The sequence below is a fragment of the Kryptolebias marmoratus genome, linkage group LG13, assembly GCF_001649575.2.
Source record: "Kryptolebias marmoratus isolate JLee-2015 linkage group LG13, ASM164957v2, whole genome shotgun sequence".
NCBI lineage: Eukaryota > Metazoa > Chordata > Actinopteri > Cyprinodontiformes > Rivulidae > Kryptolebias > Kryptolebias marmoratus.
In genome coordinates this window covers 11,306,456-11,321,234 of record NC_051442.1, presented here as the reverse complement: position 1 = coordinate 11,321,234, position 14,779 = coordinate 11,306,456, and the positions used below count along the sequence as shown (strand labels likewise).

Genomic DNA, 14,779 nt, shown 5'->3' with positions numbered 1-14,779 from the left:
CATTGAGGAAGCCAATTCCAGGTATTTACTGTATATTCTTCACAAAGTGAGATAAAGCCTCTACTACCAAATAAGGAGCTCCCGTCTAAATTGTTAAAAAGAAACTATAATTAAAATAAAATTTAGGTGGTAATTTTTTTAATGTTTATTTTGTGGAAATCATCACTACAGACAGCAACACCTCGAGCAAAACTTTGCACATCTGCAATTTCCTACACGTGCAAAAACACTTCTGCACTGATAGCACCCATGTATGCAAATCTTCTAGAGTTTGGAATTTCTGGACTTGTGTTGTTCAAAGGATCTGAGCTGAACCACTGAAGCTGAACGGATTGGTCTTGAACGGCCCTGAATATTAATATGTGACCCAGAGCTAAACCCCTCGTGTGCAGCCGGACCTCAACACAAATGAAGAAATGCTGTTTGTGCTGAGAGGAATCTAACACGCAAGACCAGTGCGTGTCAAGATAGAATGGGTTAAATTCAAAATATGGCTCCCCGTTTTCATTTTCTTTCTTTCTTTTATTTGGTGATGGTGTCACCATTTAATATTTAGGCCACATAAAAGATTGATGTAGAGCCGTTGGGTCTGAGCTGTGAAGCCAAAGGAGGAAGTGCCTATTTTCATTAAAATACTGAGTCAAAACATTTTTTCACAATCACTGAATCATTAATTAGAATCACTGATTCTGATCTGTATGTTAGTGGTTTGTTAAAATGATTCTATCTTTAAGAAATGTTGTGACTCAAACGTGTGTTTTCTACTATTCAAGTTTTAGGGAAGTGGAATACAAAATTGGCTCAATATTCTTTTCATGTATTTGCCTGAATCTTTCTATATGTGTGTTTATTTGCCTGTCTGTCTGTTTGAAAAATGTCTCATGAACCAGTGGATAGATTTGAATGAAACTCTCATAAAGTATGGATGTACATCTACCACTGACTATTTTTTGGAGTCAGCCCACCTCAAGATGGCTGCCACAGCTAAATAGCCTAAAAAAAAAAAAGAAACAAAAGTGGCTATAACTCTCTAAATTCTACAGATATTGAGCTCAATTCTGATGTGGTACTAGCCGAGAGTCATCCCCAACACGTACTCTGAGCACTAACAGGTTATGTGAATTTTTGTTTAAAACTTTGTTAGGCAATATGCATTTCTTTAAGGAAATCCACTTTCATAAGAATATGCAACAAGCACGTAGTTACGGTTCTTGGAGCCTGACATGCACTTCCTATCGACTCTGACATTAACTGAAAATTAACAATAGAAAATAGAATTTCCAACCAAATACCAAGTCTGTCATGTAAAATGTCTGTAAATATTTTGAGCGTTTGAAATTTCTTTATGATTTCCATTTTGATATTTTAAAAAGTGCTGTAATGTCTACTTTTTGAGTTCAAAAACAGGTATGAATGTCACCAATTCTCAGTTCAATCAGTGACTTGGATTCACACATTACTGCGTGTCTCTGATCTAGTCCAACACCTGAAAGTGAGACACTTGGATAATAAACACGGAGCTTCTCATATCGGATCAGATCGACAGAAGCCGCAGTTCTGACTCCTCCAACAGCAGGCTGACGACAGCAGGACGAGGAGAGGAAAGCAGCACCAAAGAACATTTAACTTACCAACAAGCTCAGAGACTCTCTGAAAAGAGATTTAGCCATGTTTCAAACAAATCCGCAGACACTTCACGATCACACCAACAATGCCAGTGTCTGTTGAAGATGAATGCACAAAGAAGAATTTTTATTTAATTGAAAGAAATCCTTCAAATGAGATCTTTGAGTCATTCCTGAGGAATTCATTCAGCTTTGATTTGAGAGATGAAAACTCTCAGTGGTGGCTTGAGAAAATCAGTCAGAATGGGTCACTTAAGGAGAAGGTTCTTTTTACTTTGTGCAGGGTTTTTTTTCCCCCCAATCACACAGTCTCAGTCATTTAAGTGCAATCCTATCATACCTGTCTGTTTAAGGTACAAATCAGTGGGGAATCGAACAAAACTTTGCCACAGATCCACAGACATTGAATAGTGCTGCACAGGAGCCGGTCTCTGGTTCTGATTCTGCTCAGGGACACCCAAACATCACCGTGCGTAAAACGGCCGCTGTGCTCACCGATTCGGAGGACCTGGGATGAGCTCAGCCAGAGCAGCGCGGCGAAGAAGATGTAGCAGAAAAGTCTCCTCCTCCGCTCCATAGTTCCCCAGGCGAGCTCACCCCGAACACTGAGACCATGACAGACGGAAACAGCCTCCATCCAAGCGGGCCGAGCACCACCACCGCCGACGTGCCATCCCAGCGCGCAGCACAACTTTGATTCCCAACTCGATCCACCGCGCGTCACTCCAGTGGGTAAAATGAACAAGAAACTAACCTCAGATACGGTGGATCCAAAAATAAATGTGCAACAAAAAAAAATTCAAACTTATAAAAGAAATAGGCCACATTTTCAAGGGAGAAAGCGTCAATGGGGAGAACAGCCTGTGCGCCTCAGAGGTGGCAGCAGCGCGGGGGGGTGGAGGGGTCGGTGTCAAGCGCACCTAAATTAAGCTTCCTGTAAATCTTTCAAAATAAGAGACATTTGAGTAATTACCTTGGGGAAAATATGACCTTAGTGAGTGTTGCTTTCCGTCATAATTCTTATTGGAAATATGATGTTGAGAGAAAACTTTCGTACCGTTTACCATAAAGTACAAATAATGTGCCAAGGTGTGGGGAAACGGACGCGAACCCAGAGTGCAGACTCATTTTAAAGAAAACTAAATTATTAAATAAAAACAAACAAAAACACTGACGTGGCAGCAAAAATTGGAACTAAGTCCAAACATAAACAAGCAAAGCATGGCGCGATTAAACATGGACGAACGACAACGCGCAAGGAACCAAAAGCAATGAACCAGCGGAAAGAAGACCGGGTTTTTAAAACACAGAGGATGATTGGTAAGTGGGCACAGGTGCGTGAAACTTATTACTGGCAGGTGGAGGTGGGCGTGGCAGAGAACCGAGTGAAGACTGAGGATGAATGGAAAAACACTGGAGACAGAGACAGTTCAAAAAGGAAAACAAGATAACTAACAAAAACCAAGAAAGACACAAAGAAAAACCCAAAGCCTCACAGAATACAATTCTTTTTTTTCTCACTAAGTGAACCAAGCCAACCAAACAATTCTAGTTTACTTTCTTAAAATATAAGAAAAGAAAAGAAGAAAAACAGCTTTTACACTGGTGGTAGTCGTGGATTTATGCTGGTTATCTCAATAGTTTGGCTGCGGTCACTTTGGATTAAGGAGCAGATGGATTGGCTGGTTTCTCTGAGCTTTGGTGCTGATGAGACGAGAATAATCTTCAGGTTGCGGGGCAAATGTCAGATTATCCCTCACTGCAGTCATCCAACATTTCTTCTTTTTTAATCAGAAAGAATCACAAATCTAGTTCTAATCTAGATTCTAAAAAAAAAATAAAGTACAAAGTTACAAAATCATATTCAGAAATGAAAATTGTACTCGAGGTTTGGGTAAATCGTCTCTCCTTCCGCCTTCTGTGTTGATTTGTGAGGGTACGGGGCGTTTAATCACACCTCAATCTAAAACTTTGTGTGGTTTGTTAACTTTCAAAGTGTGGCTCAATAGTGTGACATTTGAAAACGCCAAAGACTCCCAGAACAGTCGTTTCAGTCTCATCTTCTTTCCCCATCAGGTCAGAGCTGACATTTTGTGTAGCACAATGTTTGTGAAGTCTTAAAGCTGGAAAACAACAAATCTGACAAGAACCTCTGATAAATGGCTCATGGACAAACGTAATTAACTCAGAAACAGGACCGTGCAGCCTCCCCAGGAAGACCTGTAAATATCCAACAACCTGATATAAATACTGGGCTGTTTCCCTGTAACTCATCAATCAAAAGAACACAAGTACAGTTTTGATGGCCTTAGATCATCTCAGATGGTGCTAAAATATGCTTCTGATCATTGGCTTCAGCTACTGGGTTTTAAAAATTTGCCTAAAGTGAAACAAATGTTGCTTCTTTTTTTTTTTTTGGTGAAATAAAAAGAAACTTCATAGAAAATTAACTTGAGAAAATTTATTTTCACAAAAAAAAAACAATAATGCTCCACAGTTTTGAGTACAAACAGTTTTTTTTAAAGTACAAAGATAGGACTCAAAGATTCTTTTAACAGGGTTTGCCTCCAAGGCCAGGTGATTGTACCTCACAGTCAGAAGTCCTCAGTGAATCAGTGAATGTTACGACTCAGTTCATGATAAATTAAGAGAACAGCATCAAAATGAGAACAGATCGTGGGGAACATAAAATGTTCGTTTCATCCACTCTCTCGTCACCGTGAGTCGCTCAGAGTTCTTCACAGTTTGCTGTTAAGTGCATGTTGAATCCATCCTTTAAGGTGCACACACCCTGTGCTGAGCACGGATAGAAGCATGTTGTTGTGATGACAGCGAAACAGCGCAGGCTGGTGGAAAGGAGAAGAATCACAGGGTTGTGGAGTGGAGTGGCTAAACGTTTACTATTGGTGAAACCAATAATGAGGATAACAATTCAGATGCTTGACATTTGAAGTTACAGCTTCATTGAATCGCTCCTCCTAAAATAATGAAACAAACTCAAGTAAACAGGACCAGAATAATTATAACTGATGAGATGCAAGAAGAGAGAACAGACTGGAGCAAAAACAGATTCCAGTGTACTGATTGAGCTTTAAATCTAAAAAAAAACTACTAAATTAAACTAAACTAAAGACTAGCATTCATGTAAAGGGTATAGGTGACGGCTTTATCAAGCTCTTTTCTGGCACCAAACACACAGTAGTAGTTTGTAACACTGGGCAGATAAATATGGTGTAAACATCGAAAAGTTACAGTAATCTTTTTTTTTTTAAAAAAAGGCAATATTAAATAAACAAGTAGAATTTCTGTTGAACAAACTATTTTTTAAAAAGGATATAATAGGAGACAAAGTGAGCTTAAAAATCTTTTTTTATATACAATACAGGAGGTTAAATAGCACTATTATTACTCCCAACTATACACTGATGTGCAGCTGATATTAAAGGGATAGTTCAGATCTTCTGAAGTGGGGTCCTGTGTAGATGTTATGAATGAATAACTTGAAACTGGAGTGGTTTTAAGATGGCGACAATCTACTTTGGCCTTCGTTCTGCTCAGACTAACCATTAGCTCATCAATTTTGGTCAAAATTAAATTATTTCTTCAAACTGGAGCTATTCAAAGAGATATCTACAACAGGTAAGACATTAATTGGGCATAATCTTCCCATAGAACCCCACTTCAGAAGATCTCAACCATCTTTTTTTAAGTTCAAACAGTGAAAAAAGCACAATAAAGCTAGTTGAATATCACCATCTTTATCACAGCTGTCATCAAGCCAAAAGCCCCTGAAGAGAAGTTCAGTAACTCACAGCCCTTGAGTGTTAAAATACTACAAAACCAGCAAAGTCAGAAAAATATAACACCCACATTCTTGTGTTGAAAAATAGACATTTTGGCCAGAGATTTGGTGATGATGTTTCTCCGGTGCAGCACGTGAGTTTGTGGAACAGCAGCTGCCTGTGTCTGTGTACTATAATCACACACACATGCTTGTTCACTTGTGTGCACATGCAGTGTTGTCTTCATCACTGAAATGCCTGTGGTTAAAGCAAGGAAGTGCTCTCTTTGATAGAAAGCAGCTCTGGATGAGAATCTCAGGGCTACAAGATGAAGCAGAGGATGTGTTCTTTACCCACTGGGAGTTGCAGTAGTTTAGGATTGTCAGAACAAGGGAAGTTGGCAGGTGAAAGGATTATTTTGTGTGTGTGTGTATGTTAATGTTAGAAAGAACTTTACACATTCTCTTAAAGCTTGCATCCAATCTTCCCACTTTTGTTTTATTTGAAAACTGGAAGACACCACTTTTTTTTCCGCCTCTCTTCATCTTATCTTCTAAGATGTCCCATCAGAAGACGTCGCTATTACATCTGTTGTTAAAGTCTTTTCGTTGCACCCAGATCACGTTGTGGTCCTTGTCTGTGGCTCCCTCCACGGCACATTGCTTTAGAGGGACAAGCTTCACAGCTGAATTTCCACAGTGGGAGGCGGAGATGCTGCAGGGTTTGTGGGATTCTGCCGAACCAGAATCAACACTCTGCTTCATCTCACTTCTTGTCTCCACCTGTCCGTTCACCACTCTGCCCTGCAGATTCAGTCCTCCCATCTTCTCCTCCAGGGGGTCCGGTTCTAACGCCACGGACCGAACAGACTTGCAGTATTCATCGTCATCACTTAAGATGTCAGTCTCTTTCACCTGTTTCACATCGGCACCGTCACATTGGTCTTCGTAAGAGCCCAGGTTGAACTGCTCTTCCACCCAACGGTCCGTGTCCTCTCCTTGAGGCTTGTGGGACTGACGGGGTCCGTGATGGGTGAGCGGCGACTTGGAGGAAGGATAGGATGAGTGGTGGGAGGGGTTGGCGTCACTGTAGCAGTTGTTGTTGTCGCCATGGAAAACCAGGTCGGTGTCGATGGTGATGCGGTTCCTCACCAGTTTTCTGCGAGCCAGGGTTCGAGATGGAGCAGATGCTGAGCAAGACAAAAAAAAAAAAAGAGAGAGAGAAAAAGAAAGTTGTTAGGCGTACATGTTAAAGTCTGCAGAGTTACAGGTTCAACTTTTTACTAGAAAGTAAACTGATTCACCTGTTCTGTTCATGCTAGGTCGAGCACCTTTGAGGGCGCGCAGGCGTTTGCCACCAAATGGGACGTACTGCTGGTTGAGAGGCATAGACTCCGTCTTAAGTAGCTGGCGGCGCTGCTTCTCCCGAAGGATGGAGTGGACTGCTTTCAGCAAGTCCTTTTTGCTGTCTGGAGAGCTGCAAATCACGTGAATGAAAAAAAAAAAGACTTGAGATAATTTACAGATTAAAGATCTCTAGTTTTATGTTATTTAGTTCACATGTGGAAAATGTGGGTAATTTAAAAAAAAAAGTATAAACCTGCAGCACAACTGAAAGGTTCTCTCTGGTCTTCCTTCAGATTCAGACTTTGTGTGGACTATTTCACAAACTGCTGTGGCTTCAGAGTCTGAGAAAACAAGAGGAGTGAGTACTGATCTAAATTCAGTAAGTATTTCATTATGTATTAGTAAATATTTTAAAAGGAAACTCCATTTATTCAATCACAATGTTCAAAGCTCCATTTTGAAAAACACAAGCGTTTTAATGTTACTATAAACTTAGAATAAAAGTGCTTAGTATATTATTTCTACAAAGAATACTGTGATTATCTTTTGACCATAGTTAAGTGATCAAATCTGCTCCAGAAGTACTAGTAGTGACCGTTTTATAAGACATTCTTTTTTAATGTGTTATTGTTACTTAAGAAAAAAACTATTACGTGTGCATTTGAGGAACGTTGGGTGTGTTGCATTAAAGTTTATTAATAGACCTACTCGGCAAGGTACGGACTTGCAGAGATTCTGTTGCGATCATGTGACGGAAACGGAAAGAATCTCTGTCTTCGCTCACAGTCGAGCGATGAGTTCCCCCCTGGAAAACAAAATAAAGTGTGTTTGGATTCTGGATTAGCAAACATCTGCAGTTCACCAACAGGGCAGCAGAGAGCGCAAGAGTTCAGGAAAAGATTTAACACACAGGCTTCTGTTGTAATGTATCAAGTAGTGATATAAATGAGCAACAATTAAACTAATTTGAATGGCTTTTTTTTAGAACAAAACTAAATTTAAAACAAAATCTACCAACAATTTAGCATGTATGCTTGTGCAAAAATAACCAACTATTTTTATCATTTTATTTTACAATGTAAAAACTACAATTATGATAGGTGTAACATTTACAATAATTTTTTAAATATTTATTCTATTCACTATTTTACAAACACATTAATATAAACAAGATTAACACTTCCAGGTTACATCAAATATGTTAGAAGGGAAATAATCCAGGCAATAATTTCTTTATCGTGTTACTAATGATTTATTGACATTACAAAAGGATGTGGGCATATTTCTGTACCATAGCTTTATTTACACACATGCATATTTAGCCAAGAGCAGCTTCAGCTCAGTGATATGGTAAATGAATAGACAATTCAGCAAAATAAAAGGAACAAATTACAAATGCACATAAAAACCTGTCTTCAGATTTATAATCATCTCTCTCTCTGTCATGTTTTTTTAGAGTCCGACCTCCATTTTAGCTCACTTCTGTTCTATTTAGTGTACTATATAAGATTTGATTACATGTTCAGTGTTTTTAATTTGTAAGATTATTATGGTCTGCTGTTTATTTCACATCTGGACAGAATTGAGCGCCAGAACCTGCTTACATTTTTTTCCTTTAAGTTCAAAAGCAATTATTTGATTGTCTGTAATAGAAAGCCTCAAAATAAATTAGACTCATACTATGTGATTATGGCCTTCAATTAGTACAGCCTTTCAGTATTTAAATGACATGAGATTCATCATTATGTTTGCAAACAAAATCATAACTCTGATGATTAGATCCTCTTAAGAGCAATCAGGCCCCTTAATCAATCCTTCTGTGTCTTTTTGGTCTCAAAAGAAAACAAAAGCCTCATTACAATAAGTGAAACTGCTAACACTGTGTCTTATGTGAAGTCTAATACAAAGTTGACAGAAAAGTACTTACAATTTTTTTCCTGTGCTTGGAGTAGCCCTTGTGCACAAACACAACTGCTGTCTTGAACACTAGAAGAAGGAAAAATGAGAAATGAGATGAAGGTCTGCATTTACTTAAAAATAAAAACAATTCACATTTTATTACCTAATTTTTTTACAGTGACAACTTGATTTAGGATGTCATTGGGTACTTTTAGATACAGTTTGACTACAAAAATAGCCGGATACAGCAAACAAAAGTTAAAAAATAAATTAAAGTAACGACATCACATAGAAACACTATCAACTCTACTCACCATCACCCGAGGAAAGAAAGCCATTAAAGTATGTATATTTAATATTTGTTACTAAAAAAAAAAAGTGTAAGGTGGGTAATATTTCCAAACTTTTCTGAGTGCGTGAGAGTTCTATGTCAGCAATTTCTCTCATGCAAAAAGCTATTTTTTAATAAAGTATAGTGTCATGTGTCTGCAAAAACTGAGAATTTTATACTGGAATAATTATCAGTGATTCACTAAAAAAAGGTAATATTTAAATATGCAGAAGAATTGTTCTTATGAAGAATGAAAATCCTGCAGGTTTTTTTTTCTAAATGTATAAATGATAGTGCTACTGCTTACAGCATCAGTGGCAACTGGAGGACATCTTACATTTTGACCAGTTTGACAAGTTTAGGATCATCTAGTTTGCTAGTAAATAAACTTTAAAAATATTTACGCTTTTGTAAATATTAGTGAATTACAAGTAAAGGTTTTCAAAGCATGGGGACCTGTTTAGAGTCACTATGGAAAATGATCTTCACAGTCCCGTCCACAATTCTTGATTAACTTACCAAAAGCTGCTAATTCAACGTCCTTTTTGCTTTTGACCAAAATGCCTGGAGGGTTCATCCACACCACGGTTGAATGCAGCAAAAGGTCCCCCATTGAGAGGTCAAGAACCTGAGAAAAAACATGTTCAAGTTGTCAATGTCAGTGTTTTAGTGTGTCTAAGTTAGGTAACCTTGATCTGAATGGGTGTTACCTCTTTTTTATCTGAAGTTTGCTCATTGATGAGTTGGTCGAACACAGCTCCGTACTCCTCATGAAGCTTCTGCATCTCATTGATGTGACTTGCAACTTTATTCATGGCCTTCATTGCAACTGAATGAGACAAACCCTCATTAGTCATGTCCGAAATAATTACCGCTCCAGCGGTGATGAGCATAGATAATACTAAATCATTTCACAGCGTTAATGGGTAATGAAAAAAAGACAGTGGTGTACCATCCAGGTGGTAGTGCTCTTCACTGTCAGGGTCAGTGAGACAGTAGAGCTCCTTCAGCAGGAGAGGGTACTTCAGGACTCTCTGGATGGGTTTGATCAGGTAAGACTCGAGAGTGGACGAGTGCTGTTGCCTGGGGTTTCTCTCATCCAGGAACGCTTTGAAATCAGGGTCAGTTTTAGCTGGAGAAAAGATGGAGCATGGACTTTAATTGATTTGGAACAAGAGGCAAAACAAAGGCACAGCCAACAAATAGCAGCTGAAGCATAGTTTCATTTATGATTTTACAGATTATAAATGTTATCGTGTGACAGGTAAGTGACTCAAACAAGGGTGTTGCGACTGAGCATTAAATCAGGAAGTGTCTGCCCATATTTACCTTTAGCCAGGACCTTTGGGACTTTGGTGTGGCTGGCGCAGAAAGCACTGTAGATCTTAAAGCGATCAGCATAATACAGGAATGAACCACCCAAAGAAAACAGCACCTTCTGTAAAAACAGGCCAGCACATCATGCATCAGTAAATGAGAACAACTAAAACCAAACCAAAATAGGCTTGTTTCAACTTGGTTTTGACTTAACAGCGTTTCTAGGTAAAGAAAATGTACTGCTTAGTTTAAATAAATGTTAGCAAACAAGTCTGCCAGAATGCAGAATCGCCTTGAGACAAACATTACACGAAGCGCCAAATGGAGCAAAATTAAGGATGCAGCTACGTGTTGCCACGAAGTTTAGAAATCCCAACCTTAAACTGCTCCACCCTCTCCAGTCTGTCTAGATCAGGCACCAGTCTGATTCCGTCTTCCAGCGTTCGCAGGAACTCCACCTGGAACTCCACCATCTCTCTGAGGTTTCCAAACAAAACGTCCAGCTGTAAACACACAGATTGAGAGTTGCGTAAGCAGGACCTTGAAAAACATAGACAATTTTCCATAAATTGGTGCATAAAAGTTCGGAACCCTTGCGAATTTGACTATTTTTTTCTGTGCTATTAAAACATGTATAAAAATGATCTCATTTCATAAGAAAATTATGCTTCCTGTTTTAATTAAAAATATCTACATTACCTAAATATCTAGGACTCTTTTGTTGTTGTGAACATTCAGTTTACAGGCAGATTTCTTGTTGCCGATATAATTCAGAATTCTCACTTTATTTAGACTCCCGCTGCGAGGAGAGTTTTTCTTCCACACAAAAGTCCAGTGCACAAATCGTGAAATCTGTGATCACCAGGCCCAAACTATGATACCACTACCAGCAGCATGTTTTTCATAAGTGATGAGGTTTTACGTTCAGTATTCAGTATAAATTTAGAGGCCTATTTGCTTCAGACTTTCATTTAAAAGGAATAAAAGGTAAAAAAAAAAAATTCCTTTCATTTGTTTTGACAGCTTACACGAGTTTTGTCTCTTTTTTTTAAATAATCAAACAGTTTTTTGGGGGGTGTGAGGGGGTCAAACCTTTAAGCACAAACACTTTTTCCATTCTTGCCACACACAAATCAGATAAATCATACCTCATCTTGTGTAAGGAAGCTCTCTTTCTGTAAAGGTGTCAAGTAGCGCTCTATTAGACAGTGCAGGTCCTGAAAAAGATGAGAACTATAATTAAGATTTGCCTGTGACCCAGTGTTTACTCAGGAGTGATTGGGTATTTGAGTCGAAGGTGTTTAATGAGGCTGTTTCAATGCCAAGTATGTTAAATAGCAAAAAAGAAAATGTCACCTCTTTCTGTTGCATAACACTAATAGAAATGGTATGTCGGGAATTACAGTATGATAATGTGAAAGTGTGTGTGTGCCATTCTCAGTAATTGATTTCTCAGAAAATAAAAAGCAAGAGCACTTACTTTTACATAAGTCTTCTCTGTATCCACTAACTCATTGATGACCTTGCGCAGTTTGTCTACGTGGGAGAGCTGTCTCTGAGTGCCAGAACCTGCCGTCAAAGGCAGAGCCGACACAGGGCTCTGTGACAGCGACGACGAAGAGGAGGATGAAGAGGATGACATGGGGCATTCCAGAGAATTCATCTCATGAAGACTGCAGCAGAAGGCAGTGACCTGCTCTGTGCTCTGCAGAGAAAGAGATGCCAAACGGAACAAGTCATTTTCATGTTACTTTGTTTTTGTTCTATTTTTTTGTGTCAGTACAGGTCAGAATAAAACAAACAGAAACATAATGAAGATCTAGTATTCACTGTAGGAATGCATATCACTGCCTTTGGAGCCAGAGTTTCAAACTAAAATCATCTTATCTTCAAAAATGATTTTATGGAATGAGTCTCAGTTACTATCACACCATATTTTAGCTCGTCTGTAAAATTAATTGTGTTACAGCCATTTTTTTTTTCTTTTGTAAGGTTGATGAGCTGTGGTGGTCAGCTTGAATTGGGATGAGTTCCAAAAGACGATGTACGTTCAATAATTACTTTCAGAGAGTTTCATTAAAATCCATCCAATGGTTCATGAAATATTTTACTAACATACAGGCAGAGTTGAAGTTTTGTGTTGAAGATCTTGTGCAATCTGTAGCTCTCAGGGTATGTATAGGGGATGACTCTCAAGCACCACCACACCAAATGTTGGCTCAAAATATGTTTTGGGGTTTGCTATTGTCAGTTAGCTGTGGCAGACATCTTGAATTGGGCTGACTCAGTTGTAGATGTATATTCAATGATTCATTTCTGAGAATTTCAATGAAATTAGTTTTCTTGCTCATTAGATATTTTGCTAATAGACAGCCAAACAAACACATACACACTCACATGCATACACACACAAGTAATGAATAAACTAAGATGTATTGCATATATGTTGCTGTAGCGCAATACAAACAACAGCAATATTTAATACTCTGGCAGATGACCTGCTGACATGTGACTTTCATTTTCCTAAAAGTCAAGTCAACTGTGGCGTTGTTGGAGACAACAAGAGAACTACTGACACAACTAACGAAACACCTTCGGCCCTCCGTCGACCAGTTAAAAAACTAGAACACCACCATAATGTATGATTAATTCAGTTACAATAGTCACTCTTCTAACCAGCCACACCTCATTCAACAACTGGGAAACGCACACTGTAAACATATACAGTATGTGTCTGAAAACCTGCCGTGACACACCCATCTACACCCATCATATGAAAACACCAGGCATGAGCAGACCTGCCTGATTGGATAAGACTGATGATGTAAGTAATGTAAGGCCCCCAGTTCTTTTTTTCTTTTTTGTTTTTACCTTTTTAAACCTCTTCCTTGCTGTATTAGACAAAGGGTACTTTAAGCTGACACTCGTTCAACCACACAGTCATACATTTCTTTAGAAGGTAATGATGATGCTTTACAGAGTCAAGATGAACAACTTTTAGAAAAAAGTCAGTTATGCAATCTGCCCACATTTGTTTCTCCCTCTGACTTAAAGCTGTGAAGATGGGAGTTAAAAGCTCTAAGGCCTAAATTATAATGCGAGGGCAACTTAGCAGCATCATTAAAACTAAGATACCAAATGCTATAGGAGGACATTTACATGAAGTGTACTCTAAAGGCAGCCATTATGTTTTGCAGCATCTTCTGGAACAACCTAATTGTTCACTTTCTGTGACTAAAAAATAGGATAACGACTTTTTGATTATTATTAACAACAGCCTTCAAACAATGCATTTGTTGAATGTATTGTTTAAAAGCTGTTGGTAGGGCTGAATTTTGTAGAAACAATTTAATGCAACATTTGACGATTTTAATATTCTCTCTGAAGAACTGCTGTAAACAGAATAGACAATAAGAAGCAAAAATTGCTTCAGCTACATCACCTAACAAACTGGACACAAACGCTCAAGGAGTTTTTCTCACTGCTGTCAAAGATTAAGATTAGTTTTTTTAGTATAAAAAACAACTTTATTTTAATGACAAATACCACCAATTCAAAGTTATCAGATCAAAACCACACAGTGGCCTACAAACTGGTAGTAAGAAGTCCCGCTCCATCACACTGAGCATAGAAGCTCCTCAGGTTAGTGTGCTCAGTCCTTTGCTTTTTATTCTAATGACACATGACTGTACTGCTAAATTCAGCACAAATCAACTTATTAAGTTTTTTAATGACAGCAGTTGTAGGTCTTATTAGTAATGATGATAAGATATCTTACAGAGCAGAGCTTGACTAGTTAGTGAACTAGAGACAACAAGCTGTCTCTTAATGCTTAAAAAGAAAGAAAACTAAAGAACTAATTACCCATCAACAGCTCTCCTGTCGGTGTGGTCATCAACACAAACTTTTTGAAAGCCTATTGGAGTTTTAAAATGACCTGGCCAGGAAAGCTCAGCAGAGAATGTACTTCCTCAGGAGACTGAAACATGCAAGAATTTTCCCTGCAATCCTTTCCACTTATTGCTAGGGTGAGAGCGAGCTGATCATCCCCGTCACTTCCCGGTACAGCAACTGCAGTGTGATTGACAGAAAGACTCTCCAACATGTGGTGAGAGTAGATCATGCCTGCATGCATGTACCAGCCCTAAAGAACCTCAATGACCTACACATGAGAGGTTCGTGAAAAAGGGCCAGACTGATCCTGGCAGATTCTGATCACCCACTCCATGGTGAGTTCAGGTTGCTCCCGTCCGGACGCAGGTGTCTGGTGCCAAGATGTGAGACTAAAAAATTCACTTATCCCTACAGCAATCAGGCTTCTAACTGATCTAAGTACTTTATTTTAGTATGTTTTCATGTATTAATGTTTCTTGTGTCTGTGTGCGTATCTACTGACTGTGACCTTCGGGGATAATAAAGATTCTTGAACTTAAACTTCTTAAATTCCTGAAAGATTCAAAGAATACGAGCAATATTGGG

General features: G+C 38.6%; 2 protein-coding genes across 13 annotated transcripts in view; both read right to left on the bottom strand.

Annotated features, from left to right (window-relative positions):
* The window catches only part of grik1a (glutamate receptor, ionotropic, kainate 1a), a 32,520-nt gene extending 29,642 nt beyond the window's left edge, over positions 1–2,878 (bottom strand). For 5 of the 8 annotated variants that reach the window (XM_025006360.2, XM_017418228.3, XM_017418230.3 and 2 more), the window contains exons 1-2: positions 2,599–2,878; positions 2,121–2,348 (exon numbers count right to left, since the gene is read on the bottom strand). In XM_025006360.2, coding sequence (XP_024862128.1) covers positions 2,121–2,348; positions 2,599–2,692 — 322 coding nt within the window. In that variant the 5' untranslated portion in view covers positions 2,693–2,878. Of the gene's footprint in view, positions 1–2,120; positions 2,556–2,598 lie in introns of those variants that run through there. The other 3 variants (XM_025006361.2, XM_025006362.2, XM_017418232.3) reach the window with 2 other exon arrangements.
* A 2,006-nt stretch (positions 2,879–4,884) lies between these two features.
* Positions 4,885–14,779, bottom strand: part of LOC108237009 (T-lymphoma invasion and metastasis-inducing protein 1) — a 54,741-nt gene continuing 44,846 nt past the window's right edge. For all 5 annotated transcript variants that reach the window (XM_037979019.1, XM_017418167.3, XM_017418166.3 and 2 more), the window contains 12 exons: positions 11,781–12,005; positions 11,449–11,517; positions 10,678–10,803; positions 10,313–10,421; positions 9,936–10,115; positions 9,694–9,812; positions 9,503–9,611; positions 8,681–8,739; positions 7,462–7,558; positions 7,007–7,094; positions 6,711–6,883; positions 4,885–6,596 (listed from right to left, as the gene is read on the bottom strand). In XM_037979019.1, the coding sequence (XP_037834947.1) occupies positions 5,974–6,596; positions 6,711–6,883; positions 7,007–7,094; positions 7,462–7,558; positions 8,681–8,739; positions 9,503–9,611; positions 9,694–9,812; positions 9,936–10,115; positions 10,313–10,421; positions 10,678–10,803; positions 11,449–11,517; positions 11,781–12,005 (1,977 nt within the window). In that variant the 3' untranslated portion in view covers positions 4,885–5,973. The remainder of the gene's footprint in view (positions 6,597–6,710; positions 6,884–7,006; positions 7,095–7,461; positions 7,559–8,680; positions 8,740–9,502; positions 9,612–9,693; positions 9,813–9,935; positions 10,116–10,312; positions 10,422–10,677; positions 10,804–11,448; positions 11,518–11,780; positions 12,006–14,779) is intronic.